Source organism: Xylocopa sonorina, chromosome 6, assembly GCF_050948175.1.
Source record: "Xylocopa sonorina isolate GNS202 chromosome 6, iyXylSono1_principal, whole genome shotgun sequence".
NCBI classification, from domain to species: domain Eukaryota; kingdom Metazoa; phylum Arthropoda; class Insecta; order Hymenoptera; family Apidae; genus Xylocopa; species Xylocopa sonorina.
In genome coordinates, this window is record NC_135198.1 from 12,974,235 (window position 1) to 12,998,144 (window position 23,910).

At 52.3% G+C, this 23,910-nt stretch overlaps 1 protein-coding gene across 1 annotated transcript in view; it reads left to right on the forward strand.

Moving 5' to 3' along the window:
- Positions 1-10,270, forward strand: part of Vn (membrane-bound neuregulin protein vein) — a 153,350-nt gene extending 143,080 nt beyond the window's left edge. Inside the window, exon 5 of the mRNA XM_076897256.1 lies at positions 9,887-10,270. Within this exon, the coding sequence (XP_076753371.1) occupies positions 9,887-10,010 (124 nt within the window). The 3' untranslated portion in view covers positions 10,011-10,270. The remainder of the gene's footprint in view (positions 1-9,886) is intronic.
- Positions 10,271-23,910: the final 13,640 nt, after the last annotated feature.

Here is a 23,910-nt window from a genome sequence, read left to right on the forward strand (position 1 = left end):
ACTTGGCCTCTCTCTCTCTCTCTCTCTCTCTCTCTCTCTCTCTCTCTCTCTCTCTCTCTCTGTCTCTCTCAGCGCTCGTCGGTCGCGCGGAAGCTCGGATCAAGCTTTTTTTCTCGCGGCGCAGTAGCACGGCAGACAAGACGGTACCGCGGGTACCACGGCTAGCCAAAACATTCGAGACTTGATCGCGAGCCAAAAATCTCATCGCACCGCCAAAAAGATACACCTGGCCCATGGTGGGCCGCGGTAAAAAAGAGGGACACGGTTCTATTTTTCTCGATCTCGTCGCCCGTTTGCAACCTCCCCGTGTCTGTATCCCTGTATGTTTCGCTATTCTCGTATCGTCTCGCCTCGCCGGCGATCAATTCCGTATAACTTTGTTGATATTTTCGGGAACCGCTCGACGGAATTCTCTGCGGATCCTCCGTGCGCGTGGCGAACGGGAAAAGGAGAAACGGCAACCGATAGTTCAGACGTAGCTCGAGCGGGCGCTCGAAACGAACGACACGGTCCATTATCCATCGACAATATTTGCAAGCCTGTTTTTATCGGTCGTCTACGATCCTCTGGCTCGTCGAGCTTTCGATTAATATCGCAAGCGCGTCGCGTTCCGCGTGAATTTTAATAAATTCAAAGGTAACCCATCGGCGGAGCGCGTGAACGCGCGCACTCGAGCCCTTTGTGAGCATATTTTCCTCGCGGCGCGGATCGAATATTCCATTATCACAAATTCCTCTGGCAGTTGCCGCGGGATAACGTCCCAACGATGTCTGTGCCGCGGTTGTTCTCTCGCGTCCACAAAAACGCCCGGAAATAATTTCGATCGAGCGTGCTCGATTCGAAAATACGAACGGTACCGATACGAATCGTGGTTCACGCGTGCTTCACGCGTTCTCCATCTTTCGACTTTGGCTCGAGAAGGTGAAGAGAGCCCGTGGAACATATTTTTACCGCAGCCGCGAAACTCCTCGGGTAAAAAGCGAAGACGAACGCGTCGAAAGCTACGGCGAGCTTTCGCAGGTCTTTGTTCGCGGCTGGAAAATACGGCCGCTAGCCGAACGTTGCTAATCCGTCGGATTATCGTCGAACGATCGCTTTCTTCGCGCCTGATTTATGCTGGCGTGACCCGCTAAAGGTGGATTTACACCTCGTGAAGTTTAAAAGCACACTTCCCCCGCGCGGCTGTTAAGTGTCTCTCTGCCCGGTAGATTATATCGATGTCGAATTACGCGGAGCTCTTTATTCGCCTCCTCTCGTCTTTCCGTCACGAGGTTCACGAGCGGCGGAAACGTTCCCTTATAGCCGGGGAAAAAAAGCTTTTCACCGTACGATTAAAAGCAGAGATAGCGGTTGAAATTCTCCTTATTCTTGAATATTATACGCACGCCCCGAGCAATGCTATTCCATTTCTCTACGAAAATTAGTTCCCCTGGAAGCACCACTTTCTATGAAGAGGAGAAAGAGCCATTAACGTGGTTCTCATTTTCTTGAATCATTCTTTATTCATTCTCGGAGGGGGGCAAGAAAAAGGCGAGCCGATCTCATCTTTGTAACGCGTGATTCGAGCTTCTCCGGCTTCCGGCTCGCCTCGCGGTCGGAGGGGCCGTTTCAATCCAGCCGCGAAGCAAGAAGCTCGGGTGGAAAAGAGCGAGAAAGGGCGTGCCGTGTTTGGAGAAAACGCCCGTCATCGTTAAACAACGACGCGGTGGACGCGAAACTCGTGGCTCGAAGGAGCTGTTTCAGCTCGAACGATAAAGCCAAGCGCACGAAGAGAGGGTTAATCGATACGCGAGGGCGCTCGACACTCGCCGATGTGAAATTTATGATCGAATTACCAGGCCAGATATCGCGGGGATGATCGCGCGGAGATCAGGGGAAAAAAGTACCGATAGCCAGCCGAGACAAATCTGGCGCCACCTAATGAAAATCGAAACTGCGAAGTGTCGCGTCGACCAACCCTCCTCATCCCAATAACGTCGGTTTCAAGTTCATGGATCCTCCGACGCGACCAAATGGAATCTGATAAAAGTAGGCCAGACACGAGGTTATCGTTAGCGGAACAGAGAAAGAGAGAGAGAGAGAGTGTATGTGCGAGCATACAAATATTACTTTCGAATTCAATTTTGAACGAGCTAACCGCGCGACTGTAAATCTAACAGAAAAAGGATTCCTCCTGCCACGTCTGGCCGCGATCATCCCCCGGTTCTGATACCCCGAAAACCGGTATCTCTGGGTCCCCTCGACTGAATGAGGATTTATTAGCGACGCGCGGAACGAACGGAACGGAGTCGCGTCCGAAAGTTAAAAAACAATCCGGTCGTAAATTTCCGCGCGATCATCGCGCAATTAAATCTGGCTGAGATTTATTCGCGCGAGTATCGCGAGGGCGGCGGGACCGTCGAAACTTTGCCCCGAAAAAATTCGGGGGATCGTGGAAACGCGGGGCGGCGCGAGGTCGCGAGTGCTCTCGCAACGAGACGTGGCTAAACCGTGGCAAGTCAAGGGGCGACGGTAACTTAATTAATTAAGGTGAATCGCCTCGAATTGCTCGCGCGTTTTACGCTCGCCACCCTGACTAATGGGCCCCGCGCAGATTAATACGTCCTGCAGATGTTACGTAACGGCGTAAACATTAAGACTGCAGAGCATTCAGCTCGACGATTGGATTATCGCGGACGAGCTGCCGAAAAATGCGAGTATCAAATAAATCTCGCCGATCCACGTCTACCACGCGCGTACATCTCTCTCGATTGGCTTTGAATAATAAGCCCCGAGCCGAGCGTCGTTATGAATTATGCATGGTTCGGAAATCTAAAACAGATCGGAAAGAGATTCGGCGAATCGGTCGGCCCGGAACTTTCGCCGGGGTGAAACAACCGACGAACGAGCTTTTAAACGTCGATCACCTCCAGCGAGCATCGTTCGAAATAGCCACTCCGATCCAGTTTCTATTATTAACGTCAGCGGTTGATTAAATGTTGTTTAACAGCTTCGTTACAGCCTCGATACATTTCCATAGTTACCATTGTCCGAACTGTAATCGATATATTTAAGTGGCCGCGACCAACAGAACCGTACAACTGGAAGCTGTGCAGCGCGCGCGAACGATAATTAGCGAAAATGTTTGAACGCGTGTAGACGGGGAGGGGAACGGTAAACAACCATCTCGATTTTATCGATATAACGGAGGGCGGGAGGAGATAACTTTCCGCGTGGAAATGTTGACCCAGCGATCGGTGGCGGGCATCCCCTATCGCGGAGAGGGATGAAACGGGTAAGGAAGGCTATATAGAAGAGCGGATGCGAGGTTGGAAAAGTTAGTTTCGGTGACATATGTGGCCAACGCGCGTAGAGGTGGAAGCCGAGCCGGGGTCGCATAGGAGCAGCCCGCTGCGAGCTGCGTGACATTTCCACCCCGTAACTATCTCGAACCGTCGTTTAAGGAAATAGAGCTGTCCTACGCAAGCACGCCTCTCGCCGTGGCAACCGGCTCTCAACGTGTCTGCCGATAAATGGTAATCGCGGCGAAGGGTGCGCGGACCCATCCGTTGCTAACTGACAGCACGCGTATCGCGATAGAAACGGGGGCACCCTTATCGTTTCCACTAGCGACGATTCGAAATTTTTCCAAATTCTAAACGCAATTAAGTGGCTGTATCTGTTACGAAAGTATCGCCCGTGTATCGCAGAAAAATTTCAATAACGGCCACGGTTATTAATGAACAAAGAGCGCGCAAAGGGACACGGAGATCGTCTGTTTAAAACGCGGAAAAATTGGTATCAATTCGGAGCTCGATATCGCTTCGCGCGGGACGAAATTAACCGGAATCGGTAATCGACGCGTCGGACGCGTACAAGTCGGCCGTTGATCGGGGAAACGAATGATAATGAGGTGAATCTCGACGTGGCCCCCGTCCGCGGGAGTAATAAACGGAAACTTAATCAAACGACCCGACGCGGTTCCGCCAATCCGATTGAAGTGCTTTCCTATGTAGCGCACGCCGCGGCGCGACTCGGCCGATTTTTCACCGCGGATTTCCGCTGGATTTCGCTCAGTCACGGCCAGCCATTCGGAGTAATTAATCGGTTTCCTGATGCGGCGTACCCAATTCCAGCCGCCCTCCTCGACTTCGAATATAAATATTACGAAATTGCTGACGATTCCGGCGGGCGGATCGCGACCGCAAATTTGTACACCGCGATGAATCCGTGAAATAGCGGGTGTGTGTGCCATCGCCGCGCGCGATTCCACTCGCTGATTCGTGTCATCGATAATACTCCGATTAAATAATTGTTAATAATTACGAGGGCCCGCGTGCACCAGCCAGCGCAACGCGCGTACGTCGAAGTCGATTTAATCCCTCTGTCGCCTAATCGCGACGGACCACTGTTTTATTTCCCGGAATCGTGCCGAGCGACGCTGTTTAACAACGCGACAACAAGCTTCATAAAGAGCCCCGTTTCTCGTGCAAATTCATTCCAACTGAACGCATACCGGAATACATCAAGAACACCGAGGCCAATTACGTTGCTCGGTCCGGTTCTTAGAGGTAAGATTTACCTGGGGCCGCTCGTAGCCTCGTAGCCGCGCGAAACTCCCCCGTTTCGTTTAATTAAACGCTTCCCTAATTAATTAGAGACAGATCGAGGACCGTTCGATGGACGCGTCGCTGCGGGCGAGGATATTCGCGCGGATCGTGGTGCCTGCGCTCGTAAAATGTTCGCCGCCCGGTTTTGTACGCAATCGGTTTTACTGGCGGACACCCGTTGAATTTTTCTGGCTCGACGCGAACTTTCCCGATGCTGTTTCCCTCCCGGTCGCCAGCAAGTCTCACCCCCGTGCGGGCATTATTATCCTCCTTTGCACACGGCCAATCCTCCGCGACACGGTTCAAACTTAAATCTCGGTTTACATCGTATTACGACCTGTTCGCTTTCAATCGCTATTCCACCGATAAATCGCGGAGCAACGATTCACCAGGAAGTAATCCCCGCGATAACGCAACCGCGCGACACCGAACAGAACCTCTGCAGTCTTCGTAACTTCGTTCGCTCGTCGATGAACGATCTGCTCTACACTCGAACCTACGACACCCTCGTTCCGCGAGGTCCGTCGACGAATTTCAGCGGATTCTAACGTCAGCCTCTGACTCATTTCGTTGAGAACCAGCGATGATAACCGAACTTCCGTACCGAGGTTACATCCTGAGGCGGAGATTTCCCCTACTGGCGGCGGAACGTTTTCCCGGTGGCCACTGCAACGATGGAAAATGATCGAGGGCCGAACAGCCCTAGCCGACGTCCCAATTTCCCAGACGGTAACCTGTCCCGCCAGCTGGCACCCTTCGGGACATCAGGATTTTCCCTCGTGACCCACCAGCCGGCCGGGCCAACCCCCTCGGCTACACCCGGCCATCCTTCTCCATCCAAGCCGATCCTTCCCATATACCACGTCCGAGGGTTATGGTTCGGCATAAATCTACTTATAACGGCCGGCAACTATTCGTCGACGCTGGACTATTTCACGAGCTCCTCCGTGACATAAACGCGCGGCGTAAATCCTGGCTGTACGGACGTAGGGGTTGGTTACCACCCCTCGAGGACGCGCTATCCTGAAACGGTATCTCCCTGGCCGCCCCCTGTCGTTCTCTGCTGCCTCTTCGTCTTCTTCGAGCGGCTGTCGGACGATCGATTCGGTCGACACGCGCTACACCACCCCCCGGATCCAGACGGCCGATGGCAAATTGGAAGACGCGCGGCCGTTTGTACGGCGACCTCGTTAACGTAATATTGTAATTCAGGGTCGTGGTGTTACGCGTTCAAGTTTCAGCCGGCGGAGGCTCGAACCCGGACAGCTGTCGGCCAGACAAACTTCCCGCTAATTACTCGAACTACGATTAACCCTGTGATCGCAATATATCACCGGGAGAAGGGTGGTCCGCTGAAAGACACCGGATTAAGGGTAACGAATCGATCCTTCTCCGACGGCATCGTTTATCAAATCGAGGAACGATTCGCTTCTCGGCTTCATTTGTTCCACGGGGATGGACGATCGATCCCGTGTTCCTCGTCCCTGCGATTAAACCGGTGGAAACAACCCCGGGTTCGCGTTATCGAAACGAACATTCGTGGCGACCCGACGGCGGCGTATCATGGCAGAAGACGTTACCATTTATACGCGCCAGTTCGCAACCGAATGCCTCCGAGACGTTGAAAGGGTGTTCATGGCGGAATGAGATGGCGAACGTAGTCGAGATGGGGGTTGGGGGTGGGGGAGACTTTGGATAACTTCGCTCGGAGTCCTGTTGGTACGCCAAGAGGGTAGGATACGTATGCGCCTCGGTGGATGCGACCGCCATACGACCAAGCGGGTAACCCAGTTTCGCTCACGGGAAGTTGGCGGGTGCACCGGGTGAGAGAAGGGTGGCGGTGCCGCGCAGGTAGAAGCTCGCCCCCGCGTAGCTGCTGGAGAGTGTTTCGAAATAAAGTACGGTACATTATAGCCAGAGACGTTCTACACACGTTCAGAGGCACGAATAGCGAGGATAGGCGCGCATGCGTCCCGGGGTGCACGCTCGAATAATTTCAAAGAGAAACAGACAGAGCGCGGATGAAGCGGGACAGAAGGTGATAAAGAAAGAGGAAGAAAAAAAAAAGGAAAAGGGAAAAAAGTGGTGGAAAGAGGATGATAGAGCCAGCGGAAGGGAAGAAAAGAGAAAGTAAAGAGCGCGGGAAGCGCAAAGGGAAGGGTGGCAGCCCCGCCCCTTTAAAGTGTTATGTTTGAAATTGCGTTCCGCGGGAGCGTTATTAAATTAAGTAAACCGCAAAAAAGTTTCTTTCGAGCTGCTGGCCGCATACGCTACCGGTGTAGTTACAGACCGAGTCTCGCCCCTGGCATATATGGGAATTAATACCGGAGGAAAACCACCCTGCGCCTCTTTCATCCCCTTTCTATTTCTGACTGCGCACAACCAACCGAGATCGAGTTTCTAAGCCCGTCCGTGCCCGCTTCCTAGACACGATCGCCGCGTATAAAAAGGTACTTTTAATTTCGCGATCGTAATATAACGTAGCCAAAGTACAGAGCGCCCGTTGAGCGCCGCCCCGGAACCGTAGGTAAGACTTCCGCTGGCCCGTCCGACGATTCGTGCACGCTCTGCTACAAATGCAAACGTTCCTCTGGCCACTTTTTTACCCGAACGAGACTACACGCCAAGAGCCTTTTAAGAACGAATTTTTTCTCCGCCACTTACCAGAGTTAGTTCGCAGAGCGCGCCATTAGTAATTAAAACTGAACTCAACGAACCACCGAATTAACCGTACGGGGATCGGAACCCGACCGTCCACCACCCTAAAGACAGAGGGGGCGAGGACCCTCGAGTACCCTCGAATCGCCAATTATAAATTTACGCCGGACTGTGCCGCGAAAACAAAAGCCACCTCTTTGACAGGGGTGGCGGTAGGAAAAACCGAACGACTTTGCGAGAAAGTTCCCGGGCAATTTTCCCCTGATAATGGACGCCCTTAAAGCGATTGACTCGCGCGAAGAGGGGTCTGCTTTGATACTCGCCGCTCCAACTTTTTACTCGTCGAAAGTTTGACACTTTCGGGAACCGGTGGCGCCGGCGTCCGTAGAAAAGGGTTTCGTTGTCGGCCACCGGGCAAAAAAGAACGAGAGGGTCCGCGTCACGGCGTTATCAAAGACGCGAAAACAATGGAACTCGCGAAACGAAAGGTATCGATCGTGCAACGCTGACAACCGAACCGTCGCCTCCGTTTCTCCGACTACTTTACCAAGAAGAAACGACCCGATGATCTTCTTAATTCTACGGACAACGATCGACTACGAAAAACTTGTATCGACCTCGAGTTACACCTTTCGTAAACGCGTTACTCCGTTTATTTCCCCAAAACGAGGCTCGAGCAGATCCTGTCGACTGGTAATTATCAAAGATCAAAGCTAAAACGCGCGCAAACAATCAACCCTCCGATAGGGGGCGAGAGAGTGGCTTTTATGACAACGTAGTAACGAAGAGCATTAATCCAGCGTTCCTACTTTTTACGAGACGCTACAAACGGATATAAATATTCCAGCACGCACCTGTAAACGCACTCGTCGCGGAAGTGTTACGGCGCCGAGAGGGTTGGGTACACCGCGCAACCGCGAGTTTACGCTCAACCGAGAAATCGTGTTCCCATAAAACCCGTCATCCAGAAAAATCAGTTTTTTATGACTGCCGCGGAGTAGAAGCCGTGGGAAATAGTTGCCGCTCGTACAAGCCCCGAAACGACCGCCAATCAAAAGTATTAATTAACGTAAAACTCGCGTCTTGCTCGCGAATTCGCGAGTTGTTGATTTCGACCGATTCCTACGAGATCCTCGAACAGCTTGAAACGGTGATTCGCGGATCGACTCTCCGAGAAAGCACTCGTCGCGACACTTTCCATGAGGCAGACGAACTTTCAACGAATCGTCGTGGTTTTTGTCGTTACACGCTGTCTTCCACGGCTGATTTATCCAATGCTCGCGTGTAAAAGTGCACCGCGATCCGGTAAACACGCATGATTACGATAAATCTCAATGGGAAGCCAATTACGTGTTCGAAGTTACCAGCGAGCGTTAATGGGTTCAAGTGAATGGTACAGTAAATTGCACTATCTCCGGTGCTATTCCAGGTTGTATTCAACGGTAAATCTACCGCGAAGTATATTTAGTGCGTGGTCCTCGTAAATTCGCGAGGGTGCGGCTCTCGAGCGTGGAGGGGAGAGGAAAGAAGGAAGAGAAAGAGAAAGGGAGAGAGAGGGAGAGAGAGAGAGAGAGAGTGAAAAAGGAAAAAGGGCAGGGGTCGGGGGCGGAGGTGAAATAAAACGAGCGAACGAGGAAGAAGAGGCGCGCGGCAACATTTTCGCGGATGACCGTCGTAAAAGTCGCGAGGATCGACGGGAAAGTTTATTATAAAACCTTGTCCCGCGACTGTTCGCCCGGGGAATAAATAATGCGAACGAGTCAGTTTCGCGGGTATTTATCGCGTTAACGGTCCGCAGCATATGTCCCCTGTCAGTTTTTTAATGCGTTTTAAACGCGCACCGACGTGCGACAAACTCGCGGCAGACGCGAGTCCTCCTCTCGTCGCGATTTCTTTTTCCTACCGATCCGCCCGTTCGCCCACCCCCCCTCGTAGCCAGACGAAACCGAGGGTGCCTCTGTCTACCTATGCGCGTACGATCGCGCGGAATGAAAGCGAGAACGATTCGTCGGCAGCCAGAGTCGCTCGATGACGCGGATATGGTTTATCGCGTGTGCGGGACGAAAAGTGCTCCCGCTTGATTTCCCGCAGGGCCGCGTCAATGGGACAATCTACGAGTCCTAGACCGATTGTTCTCTCGCGCGTGCAGTTTTCCCATGGAACATCTTCGCGGGCTACGGAACAACCACGGCGTAAAAAACAGGCGTCGCGTAATCGCGAAATACGTTCGACACCGTATTGGAAGAGGGAGAGAGAGAGAGAGAGAGAGGTGACGCAGAAGATCGTTTAACAGCGAGCATTTCGACTTCCACGCTGATGATCCTCCGCTTCTGGCCGACGAACGCGCGCGAGTGCCGCGAACAACACCACGTCTTCCACCAGCGTTCAGCGCGTCTCGTCGCGGTTAGTTAACCGTGCTATAAATACGACGACGTCGGCATAACATTATTTTTCCAAAGAAACGTCTCGAAGGCATCGCGCTCCGTCTCTGCTCCGTATCTCCCTCTTACCCTCCTCCCGACCTAGCCGGCTCCCGATGGCTGGTGTTCGAAGTTCCGCGAGGAACCACATTTCGTAGCTAAACGCGACGAATGGCATGTATACGGATAGATGTTGATATCTTGTTGCTCTGTTTGCAGATGCGCGGAGGGCTTCACGGGTCTGCGATGCGAGTCGAAGGACGTCGGCAGCCCTGGTAGTGTGTACCCGCGTAGGGCACCGTTTTCCTGCAAGCTGGGACTCTCGACCTCGTACTACTGCTAGCGATAATCGCGCGGGGCCCTTCCATTCCGAGTAGACCCGTTTCTAACGCTGAAAACTCGGTTTACTCGGTTTACAGCCGGTCGGAACACGAACGAGCCTCTCTCGAGCCCACGAGCAGAATGTCGTGAGAGGGCCAACGCGCGACCAAAAAGATACCTAAACGAACGAGGAGGCGACTATAGTAACCGATCTCGATCGATCGCGGGATCGAGCGAGATTATCTGCGAAACGGAAACGCAGCGAAATACACGACGAGAGAACCTTTCACGCAGAAGGGTTGGGGGTGGGGGGGTTTAAACACGCGAGAGGGAATACAAAACGAGGGATGAAAGAAAATAAATGACACGGGATCGACTAATCGCGCGGATTTTTCGGGAACCGTTGTTGTTGTCGGGCATTAGAACGAGTCCTCTGTATTGTAGGAACAGGTTCCAAAATCCATTTCTTTCGGCACCGGGCATTCGCACCTTCTTCTTTCTCTTCTTCTGTTTCTACTTCGCCTCGACTCGACAGTGTCGTCTACTTTTCGTCTGATTCTACCCACGATTCTTCCTCTTCGACGCGAACCGCCGTCGTTTAACCGTCGTCGCTTCTCGATCGGGTAATATGTCGCGTCGCGACGCGTGCCTCGCGCCACCACGCGCGGCGACTTCAGCCGCGAGAAGAGAATCGAACGGGTAGGGCGGGGGATGAAATCGAGTGCGTGAGTGTTGTACGCGTGAGCGAATGGTACGCGTGCATCGGTGCGTGAAAGGCAGAACGGAGCGACAGAGGTGAACGTGCCAGCGAGGGTGTGCAAGGGAAAAAGAATCGTGGCGGATTCTCGCCTTCGTCCCGAACCCCTTCAGTTTCATATCGCGAGAAGCAGAAGAGAGCGTTCGAGCGACGCTCGAGTGATTCAGAAGTGGTGCTTGACCTCGAGAACGAGCTAACAAAAAGGAGAAAAGAAGGAAAATGAAAAAAAAAAGAAGGAGAAAACAAAGAACGGGGGAAGCAGCTAGAAGAGCGTTCGAAGGTCGCACTTTTCGGCGTCTCCACGGGAGAACAATACCAAAGAGCCCAGGGTCTCGATGAAGAACGTCGTAAGATAGGTCGGAATACTTGGTAATCGACTAGATCGATACGCCTACGCGAACGTATGTAGAGGAAATGAAAAGAAAAAAGAAGATACAACGCACCGTAGAGAAAAGGGGTTGAACGTCGCGAGAGGGTACTTATCTCCTGTATTCGTTTTTGACGCGCGACACAGGGACAAAGACAATCTCGAAACGCGTCGAAATATCCGAACGTTTGTCGTGAAAAAGAAAAGTGTGGAAGACGGTGGGACGCGATTCGAGATTTAACGATGATCGATTTGGCGAGCAACACCCCCGTCGTGACTCGTCCTCGGTGACTTCCCTTTCTTCGCGATGGAAAAGGGAGCGTCGTCGTCGTCGTCGTCGTCGTCGTCGTCGTCGTCGCCGTTGTTATTCGCGAGGGGGGCTGGGGATCCTTCGTCGGTCGTTGTTGGAAAATGTGGGCCACCACCGGTGGTGCGTAAAGTTGCGTCGAGTGGAACAAGGCGGTGGCGGAGGGAAAGGGAAAGAAAAGTTATCCGTCGCGAAAACAGGTTCAACGACGCCAGAAAATAGATGCTCGTGCGGTGGATATATGTATAGTTTGGACGTCTGGCCGAAAATTTCTTCGTATTTTTAAGCATCCACCGAGACAATTCGAGAACGCGTCGCTTCGTGGATCGATTGTGTCGCGCGGCCAGAATAAATATAATAATTCACTCGTCGCCAGCGAAATTATCGTCGTCCCGGTTCTTTTTTTCTTTTTTTTTTTCTCTCTTCTCACCACCAACCGTGTTCTTCTACCCGCGAGGCGGCCGCGATTTCCCGGAAATTTCCAGCAACGATTGATAAGACCAGTAACCTCTTTACGAATGTAAAAATAACACCGAGGGGAACGAGGAAATTGGCCGCAAGAGCCGGTCGATAGAAAAAGAAACTGAGAGAGAGTGTGAGAGAGAGAGAGAGAGAGACCACTAGGCAAAAACGATTTTATGTAAAATATGATAATGTAATACGCGTTAGACTAGCTAAAGCAGAGACTTAAGGTAGTTAAAGAAAATAGAGAGAGAGAGAGAGGAAGTGAGAAAGAGAGTGAGAGAGAGAGAGATCTCGAAAGAGAGCGAGTGAGAGGGAGAGAGAGAAAGAGAGAGAGAGAGAGAGAGCGAACAAAAATATCGCGACGACTAGGAAATGGGCACGTTGGTCGAGAACTTTCCGAACGAGACGATTGGATGCATCGAGTAACACGAGGCGCGCACGAATCTTCAAATTGCTTAATTTCCCTTTTCTTTTTTTCGTTGGAAGTATTTTTTTTTCAAACAATCTCCCTTCGTAATATTCGACATCGTCACGGTTGCTTCGCCCGCAGCACGGTGGTATTTTTCTCTTCTCCCCCATAAAGCGCGCGTTCCTTTTCTCTTTTTTCTTACCGACAGCCACGTAGAAAGAAAGTGGAACGACGATATTTTTGGCGGGCACGATGGCGAATCGATCTCTTCCGGAATTCTCGACGTTACGACTTCGCGAGAGGAGAGAAAAAAAAAAGGGAAAGAAAAGAGAAAAAAATGAGATCGCGAAAGAAATACGGAAAGGAGGGTAAGGGGGGGCGTGTGGGATGCGCGCTGTGCTCCAGCAGTCTCGGGACCCTATTTATGTTTTATATTATATTATATATATTATATATATAAATATGTGTATAAACATTTTTAATTTATTTATTTAATTCATTAATTTTATTGATTTACGATTAAACGTCATCTCCATCTCGGTAACCACCTTTGTTTTTAATCTTACGTTGACCTTTACATTCTCGTTTCGTTCACGCCGTTTCTTTCTTTCGCCGATGGTTAGTTAAGCCGGTTAAACGTTAAGTTCCCTCGATTTCATTATTTCCGGTAAGCGCCAGCAGGTAGGTGGTACGAATCCTTTCTTTAAGCGCCCCGGCCGATCCACCCCGTCCCGTTCGCGTGGCGAGGCTCGCGACAACTCGAACGGGCGGCCGATCGCGCCGATTAAGCCCACCCGAGAGATCAGAAAGTTTTCGACAATGTCGCTGAGTCCCCGTCGCGGGACAAAGGGGGAAGGCAAATGCACCGGCACGCGAAACGACCGATCCGAGACAAAAGATTCTTCCCGGAGCAAAAGTTCATGGCTGGGCACGGATTCAGGCCGTGGGACGAGAAAGAGTCGCGTCGCGGCGAAAGAACCCTCGAAGAAAGCCAATAGAAATTTTCATAGCTAGCAAAGAGTTTCTCGTCTGCCGCCTTTACTCTCTTATTGCATTCCAGCGAGTCGTTTCGGGACAAGTCACTTCTCTTCGTTTGCCCCAACCAACCCCCCCCCCCCTCCCCCCCGCCGCCCGCCGTGGAAAATAGCTTCCCGCCAGTACCCCCGTTAGAGGGATGAGAAGCGATAAACAGAACTGGCGAACGAGACGCGCGACGGTGCGTTCCCATCCCGAAATTGTCAAAAGAACCGTGCTACAATCAGAAGGACTGACTCGATGCGCGATGACAACGCGATGAGAAAAAAAAAAAAAAAAAAAAAACGCTAGGAACAACGAACGAAACAATTCGCTGGAAAGCGTCGTTCCGCGTGCCTCGTGCGGTGTATTCCGCGTGCGTGGCCCGTAAATCGCGCCAGCTCCGTAAAACTCGTACGATACGACCGCATCGATCCCTCGTACAACCGCTCCCGCTTTAATCGAACCACCCTCTGCAGCATTCCCGCGAACTCGGGACGAGAAGTTACCAAGAACACCGTTCCGCTTCAGGCAGCGGAACGCGGCGACGTCGAAGAGCGTCCTGGAAACGCCGAGGAACGAGTGGTCCGCTGGTCGAGGCCCAGCCGAGCTCTCTAACCTGTTACACCCGGGGAAATTCGTTTAAAACTACGATAATTCATGGATAAGTCGGCCGGGATAACGAACGATAAATTATTTGTACAACGTCGGTCTGGCAGCCGCTCCGAAATAGAAACGACTTACTGGGTTACCCGTAGTGAAATATAATCGAGTACTTCGCGGCAGATGCGCTGCCGGTTTAAATTTAATGCGCATCCTGGTTTAGGATATTCGAAAAAGAAAAGAAAGGAAGGAAACCTCCTCCGCGAAAGGAATAATCCGCGTTACGTTTGAGATTGACGCCACTCGTCGATAGTGGTGGCAAAAATGATCGATGCGACGATCGTTCATGGGAGAATTCATTTGTTTACTACGCGACAAGTAGAACGAGCAATGCTGAAATCAGCCATCCGTGCTGTTTGCGAATTTCGTGAGAAAACGCGGTCACGCGCTCCAAGCGAAGCGAAACGTATGAATATCCGCCGAACGGGCTGTATTAAATCTGTCCGGCGCACGTACTCGAAAAGAAATCGCTTCTTACGCGACCGCTGGCCGCCGTTTTTCCACCTTTTCTTCTTTTATTTCTCGCTGAGAAAAGGCCGTGGAACGCGACAAGTGTTTCAGCGGCGGAAAACAAGCCGCTTCGTGTCGCTGACGATCGCGGCGGGAAAGTTTAGCCTCGATTTAGGGATAAACTTTCTCGAACGCTGCCGCGGTGATTAATCGCGGCGCTAATTATCGGGAAGGGATCCATCACGCGGCGCGGTGGGTAAATAATGAACCGGTAAATCCGAGAGAAAGCAAAACAACGGGCATCGGTGGAAAATAGAAGACCGCGAAGACACCTCGTTAATTATCGTCTGGAGATTACTTCCTCTTTTTTCTTATTTCGTCCAAGAGAGAAAGAGAGAGAGAGAGACGACTGCTCCATCGTCCGCAGTGGCACCGATACGGACAAGAGGGATGCGCGCGAATGCACGCGCGTGGTCAGATAACTTTATTTGCGAACCGTCGTGGCCAAGCCGAAATTCAGGCGCGTCAACGTCCCCTGTCCTTCCCGAGGGATATCCGCCGTTGACGTCCTCCGGGCGCCAGGAGGCGGGTACGTGATTTCGTGGCTACCTGTCCACACGATCGAGGCGCGAACGTGCTTGTTAGCCCACGCGTGCGTTTAATTGGGATCTTAGGAAATCCATGAGCGTTGCGATCGTTGGTACCGCTCGGACCTGAGTGCATCCGAGTGAAACGGGGCTGCGATAAAAAGTGAAACGGAGAGGATTTCCCGTTCGCCCGATAAGAGATTTTCGTGGAAACAATTTTTGGGGGAAATTTACGAGACGCATCAGCGTGGAAGCCAAGTAAGAATCGTCCGGGTACGCAATCTCAGTTTTGAAATTCTCGAGATAACCGAGATCAATTTGTCCGGGGCAAACGGCCAGCCATTGCGCCACTCGGAGACGGAAAAACTGGTCAGCGATAGCACAATGTTGGCTGGTCGAGGAACAGCGGAAAGATTGCTACCACTCCGGGGAACGAAGTTCAGTTTTATTGGGAAAATACAGCGGGACCTTCAACCGCGGGATACCGGCAGCTCCTCTTTAAATTGGACTCCAAATATTCCGCAGATATTTTTACAATCCTGTACGACTCAGAATTTCGCGGCCCGCCGAAAATCCCGTCGTTGCTTACGATCGTCGAAACAAACGTCTCGAGTCGAGTCTCGAAGAGCTCCTCTCGAATTCCCCGATTAATCGTTCGCGATCGAACAAACGCGAAGTATCCACGGCTAACAAGATCGCAAATGACGCGCGAGGATCGTGCGTCTTGTACGAAGACGAATCGTTGGAGAAACCACGGGATAATCCCGGTTAATCTTCGGCTACACAATCGGAAACAGACGGACGGGACGGCCCAAGGGACGGCAATTGAAGATCGGCATTGTCGAGGGTCACGAGCGGCTAATCCGACACATTCGCGTCGCGTTTGTGCGTACATTAGTCTGGCCGGTAATGCAAACTGAAATCACGACCAGCGACGACTAGGTGGCCTGCATAAATACTGGGAACTAATCAATTGCGCCGAATCACAGGGAATTTTCAATGCGCCAGAGGTCTATCGGGCCTGTTCATCCCTTCGTGTATTCCGCGCGCAGACATAGAAAAGGACGGCAGAGAGCAGACTGGGATGGACCGAGCGAAGGGAGGGTGGGTGGTGGTTGCATTGTCGCGGTAAATCGGTAAAAGGGAATTGATTGCTCTCATCGTTGGCTCTGTCACTCTCCGTCCCACCCCACGAGGCATTGATCGATAATCGAAATTTGACAATGTCCGTCGCTCGACGAATCTATGATTAAGGGGTGTCGAAAAACTACAACGACGATGATGGTCGCCCGTCGGAAATAGTCCTTTATTACTTGAAACGGTCTCTTGGCGTCGCTCTCGTGTCGGACTTTACGACACGCGGATCGCTGGCTCGAACTGGCGGGGACGAGCAGCAAACCGTGTCGCGATCGATTTATTCATGGAAACGAAGCTTTCTGTTTAGGTAAAATTTAATTACGGAACAAGCCATTGGCGCGCAGGGTGCTTCCCAGATATCGTTAATCCCGCGTAGGATTAATCCTAGCACGAGGATCGGCTAGCTATCCTGGCCGGGGGGTGGCTATCGAGCGGGTAAGTCACGAAGGGTCGAACCAAAAGAGAAAAGCGATCAGTCTCGCCCCGAGGCCCTTCATTAACGCCCTAATTAGAGGCGAATTCGAGGCGAATTCGAGGCGATCGTATCCGAAACGGGACTCGAATACGTCCCTCTCATTAGTCTCGTTGCATTAGCCACCGCGATACTCCTGTAATCCTATCATATCGCGGCGTCCTCCGTTCCACGCGCTTGTTCGTCGCGTACGTTCGCTGTCAAGTTTAGAACCGGTGGGACGTGGCTTCCGCGTGGCATCGACGATTCGCGATCCGCTGATCACCGTCCGCGAACGATTCCCGCGATAGAAAAATAAAGCCACCGCGCTGACTAAGCTCGAGCAACCCGGAGAAATTTCACCAGGCGCCCGTCGGTATTACCCGTGACGTCGATTATCCGCAATAAAAGTTAACTCCGCGTCGGAATTGAACTCTGGCCCGCTTCAAAACTCCGCACTCTCGCAGAATTCCCCGGCAAACTGTAACCGTCCGCCCTTGTTATTCGTAGAACAGGGGTGTATTTGCATTAACTCGGTTGACGTACGGAGCGCGTGAGAACCGACGCAATACCTTGAGCGTTTTGCGGCCACCTGCCCCGACGATGCTTTGATAAAACGTTTAAATAAACGTTCGACGGGAAGACGATCGTGAAATAGTGCCGAATTTCGTCTGGAACTCGAATAAAAAAAATGGACCAGGGACTTTTTTTCCCCCTGGCCCGAATCCCATCGCACCTTCGCGGCGTGTTCCCTCGCGCGGAATAATTCGCTGGTCGAAAGCGTTCCGCGTAACGCACAATTTTACGCGGCGACGCGCGAAAAAAAAAATCTGTCGGTCTATCGAACGCGGTGAAAAAAGCTGGGTAGGTAGGTACGCTCGGATAGGGAAAAAAGGTAAATGAGAATCGTTAAAAACAACGCTTTCAAAAAGGTTGCGCCGCCGGTACTCGCAACGGTATCGGGTTTTCGGGGACGGACGAAACTATCGCGACTACCCGGGCTCTTTCCGGGTGGCTGACGAGCCGGGGCCGGTTATAAAAATTCGTACGGGCTGTTTGTTTGCCCCGGTATATACCATTCGGAAAATTCGCCTACTGATAGAAATTTCGCGCTCGATGAAGCTCACCTGGTCCCGCGGCACGCACGCGATGTATTACGAATGGGATTGACGCGAGCGGCCGCGTTGCTAATAATTCATCGACGGACCGATCGATACTTTCGAATGGGATGCTCGTATGCGGTGCAGGAATATCAGCGACGTTAACGCGGTCGTTTGGAAGGGTCGGAGGAACGAGGAATACCGAAACAAGGAATACATTGATTTTAATATGAATATCTAAAATCCGCTGGGGCGCTGGTCAAATATTTCCTCCTTTTTTTCTATTTTTTTGATTTTTTTTTTTTCCACCCTCGGCCAAGCAAACAACCGAATTGCAATTATAAAAACGATGTTTTTATAATTGAAAACGCCGCGCTCCATTCTTTCGGAGTAATCGAAACAGCGATTTTTTTTCTCGTCCCCCATTGATCGTTGAAAACTACCAGCGAACGCATTTTCCGGCGATCTTCGACGAACTGAAACGTACGACTATCGCAGAGGTACGATTTTTCGGAACCCAAAATAGTTGCGGGCGATTCTCGAAATGTATATAAAAACAGCGAAGGGATACGCGGGTGAAATTGTTCGATCCGCGTGGAACGGGTGCACGTCGATGGAGAAATCGATCGCTGGCGGAAGAGAGGACAATGGAGGGCGGACGGAGAACGATTCTTTTAAAGATAGAGAAACCTTGAAAAGACCACGAACGGTTCGCAATTCCAGTCTGTCGCGCGTGTTATTGGAGGGACCCTATTAATAGCGAGAAGGTTGTCCAACTCCGAAGGAGAACGGTTCGACGACTCCGTTTCAACATTGAAAGTCGCGTAACGTAACTGGATTTCGGGGACCGCGATTATTTCCCGATGGCTAATCGATCTCTGCTCGATACCTAATCGAGGAGTGAAAAAAATGGACGACACGAAGGTCAGAGCGGGACGACGATTCTGTTGCAGGTTACGGCGGGCATCACGTGCGACCCGTGAAATTATGCCGCGCGGTGCACACAGGCCGTGACGACACGGACGTTGGGCATAATCGAACAGGGAGGATTCGTTCGTACGCGGCGTAAAGCTGCATAGAGAGCCAGTTCGAATGCAAATCTTGCGCTCGTTTTGCATCTCGTCATCCGGCTGGCAGAGAATCGGCGCCGGTGCAAGAGAGCGTTACATCGCGATCGTTCGTTGACGAGGAACACGCGAAGGGCACCGACACCCTTTGTCCCTGGTGGCATCGATACCGTAAAAAGAGAAAGGGAGAGGTGGAAAGAGAGAGAGAGAGTGTGTGTTCGAAGCTGTACACGCGGGGCAAACGTGCGCGAAACAACGGGACGAGGTGGGTGGACGATGAAAAAAAAAACAGAATCAGGAAGGACAGAGAGAGAGAGCGAAAGAGAGAAAGAGCTGGGAACATCGGCAAGAGACTGTTAAAGCGCAATTACGCGGGCAGAACGGGGAAAAAAGGAGCAACAAGTAGCAGAAAAAAATATCGCTGCGCGACGTGCCGTTGCGAAAAAACGCGAGGCCATCCAGAGGGGCGGCGGTAATTGCGCGCACGACCGAGGAAGGGGGTTGGAAGTACGGGTGCCAGCCAGCCAGCCCCACGAAACGAAATAATTCTCGGGCGGAAAACAAAGGGGCGGCCGGTAGAAAATCCGAAATACGAGTAGGAAGTACCGTTAGCCCCGGACAATCACGGAAAGCAAGGCAAATGGGATGTAAATCTTGGTTCGCTTTGCATTATGTCATCCCCGGTGCAGAGGTGAAACGGTCGTAAAGCACGGCCGGGCGCGGCCCAGCCGCAGGATTATGCGAGAGAACGGCGCCGCGGCGGCTTTTACGAGCGACGTCCCCGCGTGAAAATCCGGCTGCAGGCTTGCCCCGCACTCCGCTCGACATTCGACGACGAACCGAACCGTTACGAGGCCGAATCGTTCACCCGAGTGTCGCGATACGTCGACGATGCGACACCCATCCACGGGAACGAACAACCAATTTCTGACTGCCTCCCGTACTTCCGGCAGAACGATCGCTCTACCATCTACTGCTTCCCTCGCATCGCCCCGCCATCGCTCACCGACAAATATCAAATGCAATCGCTACTCGACGCTGCGAATAACGTTACAACTCTAACTGCTCGTCCGACGAAAAAATCCTGCGCTCGATCGAACCGCGTAGATTTCACGTTTATCCTACGAGAGCATAGTTTCACGTCGGGTTCTCTCTTCCCTTCGAAGAACGGTCCTGTCTCGATATTTCCGAGACGCGAACGCGCCGCGGCTATTCGAGTTTGAGAACGTTGGACAGCTCGGAGCAGCGACAAGAGACGCTCGCGCGCCGAATAATTCCGATAAATTTTTCCGCACGCCCTCTCGTCCAGGTCTAACGATGGCTTTAAGCCCTCGAGAGGATCGCTGGCGAAGGTACTTTATATTTATCGTCGAGCAGTAACGTCGATTCCCGTTTTATACGTAGCATCGTTCCTGGAGAACGCGATCGGTTTTCCTTGCGGCTTGATCGCGAGCTCGAAACGGCTGGTACGACCTCGATTTTCCGGGCGATCGCATCGCTCGTTTCAAATATTCAAACGTGCCTACCTTAAAACCCGGATCGTTATCAGTCGGGCTTCTCTTCCGTCGCTGAGGTTGGTGAAGCGCGGGGGTTTAATTCGTAGCGAGAACGCGCGCGGGCTCTGTGCCCGAAACCGTTCGATATCGGTCGGGCAACGGGGACGAAATTTGAATTCGCACGACTCGTTTACACGGGCGGGAAAAATGTGAAACGTTAAACGATTCGCAACGCCTTTAACGAGACTCGGCCAGTGTCGTAATAGCGAGCGTAAATACAGACGTTCATTCAGAAATGTATCCATTGTGCGAGCACGGGTGGTAGCGGGAATTCGAACAAATTGTTGCCGGTGCACTTCGCTTAGTAAAACCGTCGAAGGGGCGGTTGTAACAATGAACGCGTCGGTGCAGATATAGAACAGAGAGAACGATGATGGATCCGGTCGCGGAACAAAGGGAACGAATTAAAGCGCGAACGGGCACGACGGAAGGTCAGTAAATTAAAATGTACGAACGAGAGAACACCGAGCTATCGAGCAGCGTGGCCGGACGATGAAACGGCGATAACGCGGGACGTCGATTCGCGTATTACCGATCCCGATCGGACGTAACGATTAAATGGAAATTAATACGAGTTCGAGGGTGGCGGGAGTAGTTCGCGATCGCGCGGTTACGTATTTCCGCGGGCACGATCGGGGAGATCTCGTTGAGCGGCGTGTTTCCCGTGGTACCCCGCCCGTCTCCTTCGTTTCCCGTTTCAATCTGTCCACGTTCGTTCTTTCCGCTCGAAAATTCGTTATAAAATTCAACCTGAACCGAGGTCGCGCGCACGTCGAATCGGGAAACGTTGAACGGCTCGCGGAAATCGAAGGACTTAAACGCGACGTTTCCCGTCCCCGTGGCTTGTTTTCGATTCGCCCGGGCCAGCGGCTTTTGAAATTCGAGAGACAAGGAGGGGGGACAAAACGTAGAAAAGGAAAAGCAAGCGAACAAACAAACGAACGAACTGTCATCCGCAACGCGTTCCAGCGGTGAACGAAGCCAGACCGACGACGCGAATTCGCGACCGCGCCAATACCGACGACGACGAATATCCTCGTCCTTGCGATCGACGGGGCGAACCACGAGCAGCCGGGGAACGCGAGATTCACGGTCACGGGTAACCTGCTTGTTCACCGCGTCCCGCCACTTCGATTTGTTAATCGAGCACTCGCGAGGGCGTGCTTCGACCTTCGTGCTCGTTGCCACGAACCGCATTCCATTCGGTAACCAGTATAGCCAGCTAGAGCGCCGCAAGCACGATCCGTAGAGCGCTTTATGGGTTTCATTAAAGCTCACAGAGCCGGTATAAGGACATATGTCCCCGGGGGAATGGCGCACGGTTATAAGGAGGAGAGCCGGAGTTCCACGCGCGCGAGCTCCGTAGACGCGGTTCCAGGATTTCTCGTTCACTCGCCGCTGAGCGTGGTACCAATTGTTTACACGAGCGAACGAAGCTCGCCACGACGCTCTCGCGGGCAATGAATCTCTATTATGACGACGCTCGACGCATTAAACTGTAACGACTGCCAGGACCATTCGGTGGACCATGCCCATGGACTGCACACGTATGCGCCACGTACTCCGCGCTGTCCGACCAGACTCGTCGCGATCCACTGTCGCGGTTCGCTCTCTCGCGCGCGGACGCCAAGTATAATGCGAGAAATTCATCCTCCCCGAGTAAGTCCCGTTGACCTCGATCAACCTATCGACGAGCCATTGACGAATTCACCCCGAGAGAACGAACCAGCCATCCACCGCCTGGTTGGTGCCCGGATCAACGGTAATGCGATAGAGTTACGTGGCCCCGGCATATACCTTGGCCACCCCATTATATCGGCCAGGAACCCTTTGGGAAATTGTCTATGGCGCCGGGCCTGAGCCTCGATCAACCGTGAAATGTAGTCTGATACGTATTACCCTGGCGAGGCTATCGCGTACCGTTATGCACTAGGACGCCGCGTTGCCGGCCGATCGAGCATCGTTCCGATCCAGCTGCGCAAACGGAGATCTCCAGATCTTCAAGAGAGGGAGGGAGGGCGTTGTAATTTTTGGTTAATTGAAATCGCTTAATCCGCGAGCCGGGCCGAGGCTTAATGCCCGTCAACGCGCGCCAGTGCCGGTTAATTCTCGACGCGTACGCGGTAACGAGGATAACGGATCGTTCCGATGATTTCCACGGATTTAGCCGAACGGATCCGGCGAACGCTTTTCGACGATCGCCGCCAGCCGAGGCGAAAATCCACGAAACGTTTTTCTTCTTCCCAGTCGCGATGGATCCTAGCCGAAAACGTGGCTTCCCCGCGGGATGATCCCCGAAGGAGCTTTATCAGAGATGCAACATCTTTCAGCGGATCCATATAACGGCGTTCTAGTAGCGCGTTAAGAGAGATAGGCGAAGCGAGAATGATTCACGAGCGACGGAAATAGAACTATGACCGTTTCTCGACCCCGTGCTAGCTCTCGTGCTCGCTCTTCTCGAGGGTCGACCAAGAGCCCTGAAGAGCCCGTGAGACGACCGCCGGTGTAGTACGAGGCCGGACCACTCCCGCTTTAAAAAAAAAAAAAAAAAAAAAAAGAGAGAAAAACGAAAAAAACGCACGCGCGCTCTTTCCCACATGAATCTCCCGCGCGTTCGCTTTTTCTCGCTATCGTATCACGTTGGCTTCCACGATTCTCTCGTTCGAATTCGCGGCGGAGCATTTGCCGTTTCCGCTTTCCCGAGACGAAACGTCGCGCAGTCTCGCGATTCCGATAATAGAATCGAACGAGGGAATCGACGAAGCCGCGTCCTAGCCGAACGATTTATTCTGGAGTAATTATTAATGGAATCGTGTTTCTGTTCTGCTCGCTAACTCAAGATATGGATAAATTCTCTTCGTTCGCCGAGGACGTGACGCTCGCCCGCTTCTAGCGCATCTAGCGGCACTGTCAAGGTAAATTAACGATTAACCGTCTCAGTTGTTTAGCTAACGCAATTATCGGTCTCGCGCGCAGCTCATTCGATAATCTTCGGCCGCGTTTAATAACGCCATTAATCTTTAATCGAACGGCCGTCGGATCGCCTGGATAGAGTCGCTGGTGGTACGCGTGTCGCGGCTCGTAAACCGTGCAACCGGTTGAAAACCGTTCCGCGTCAAGCGGCGAAGAACACGGGACAGAATATTAAACGTCGCCAGGGCGAATTTATCGGGTGGAAGCGCGTTATCGAAGCCATCTATCCAGGTAATTCGTGGCACCGCCACGCGACAAAGACTAACCATCGATCTTCCTGACATTGTTGTGCTTGCAGCTTGCACACCGGGACATTCATCGTGTTTTGTTTTGTTGTAGCCTCACCCACATCCCTTTCCGATACCCGTTCAGGTTCCTACATACGCGTCCTCGTCTTCTCCGGTCTCCTCGGGCTCTCCACTTTTACGCGCGATCTATCCAACCCCGAATCCAAGCGAACGTCTCCAGTTCTCGTGGCCCGTTCCCCGTTCACCCTCGCCAACCCCGCGTCCCGTCTTCCACGGGACGCGAGCCACCCCGAATCTTCCGCTTCGTTTCCCGCGTACACTGTCTCCTCCTGTACGCCGTTGCCTCGTTTCCAGCCCGCAACGACCGCCTG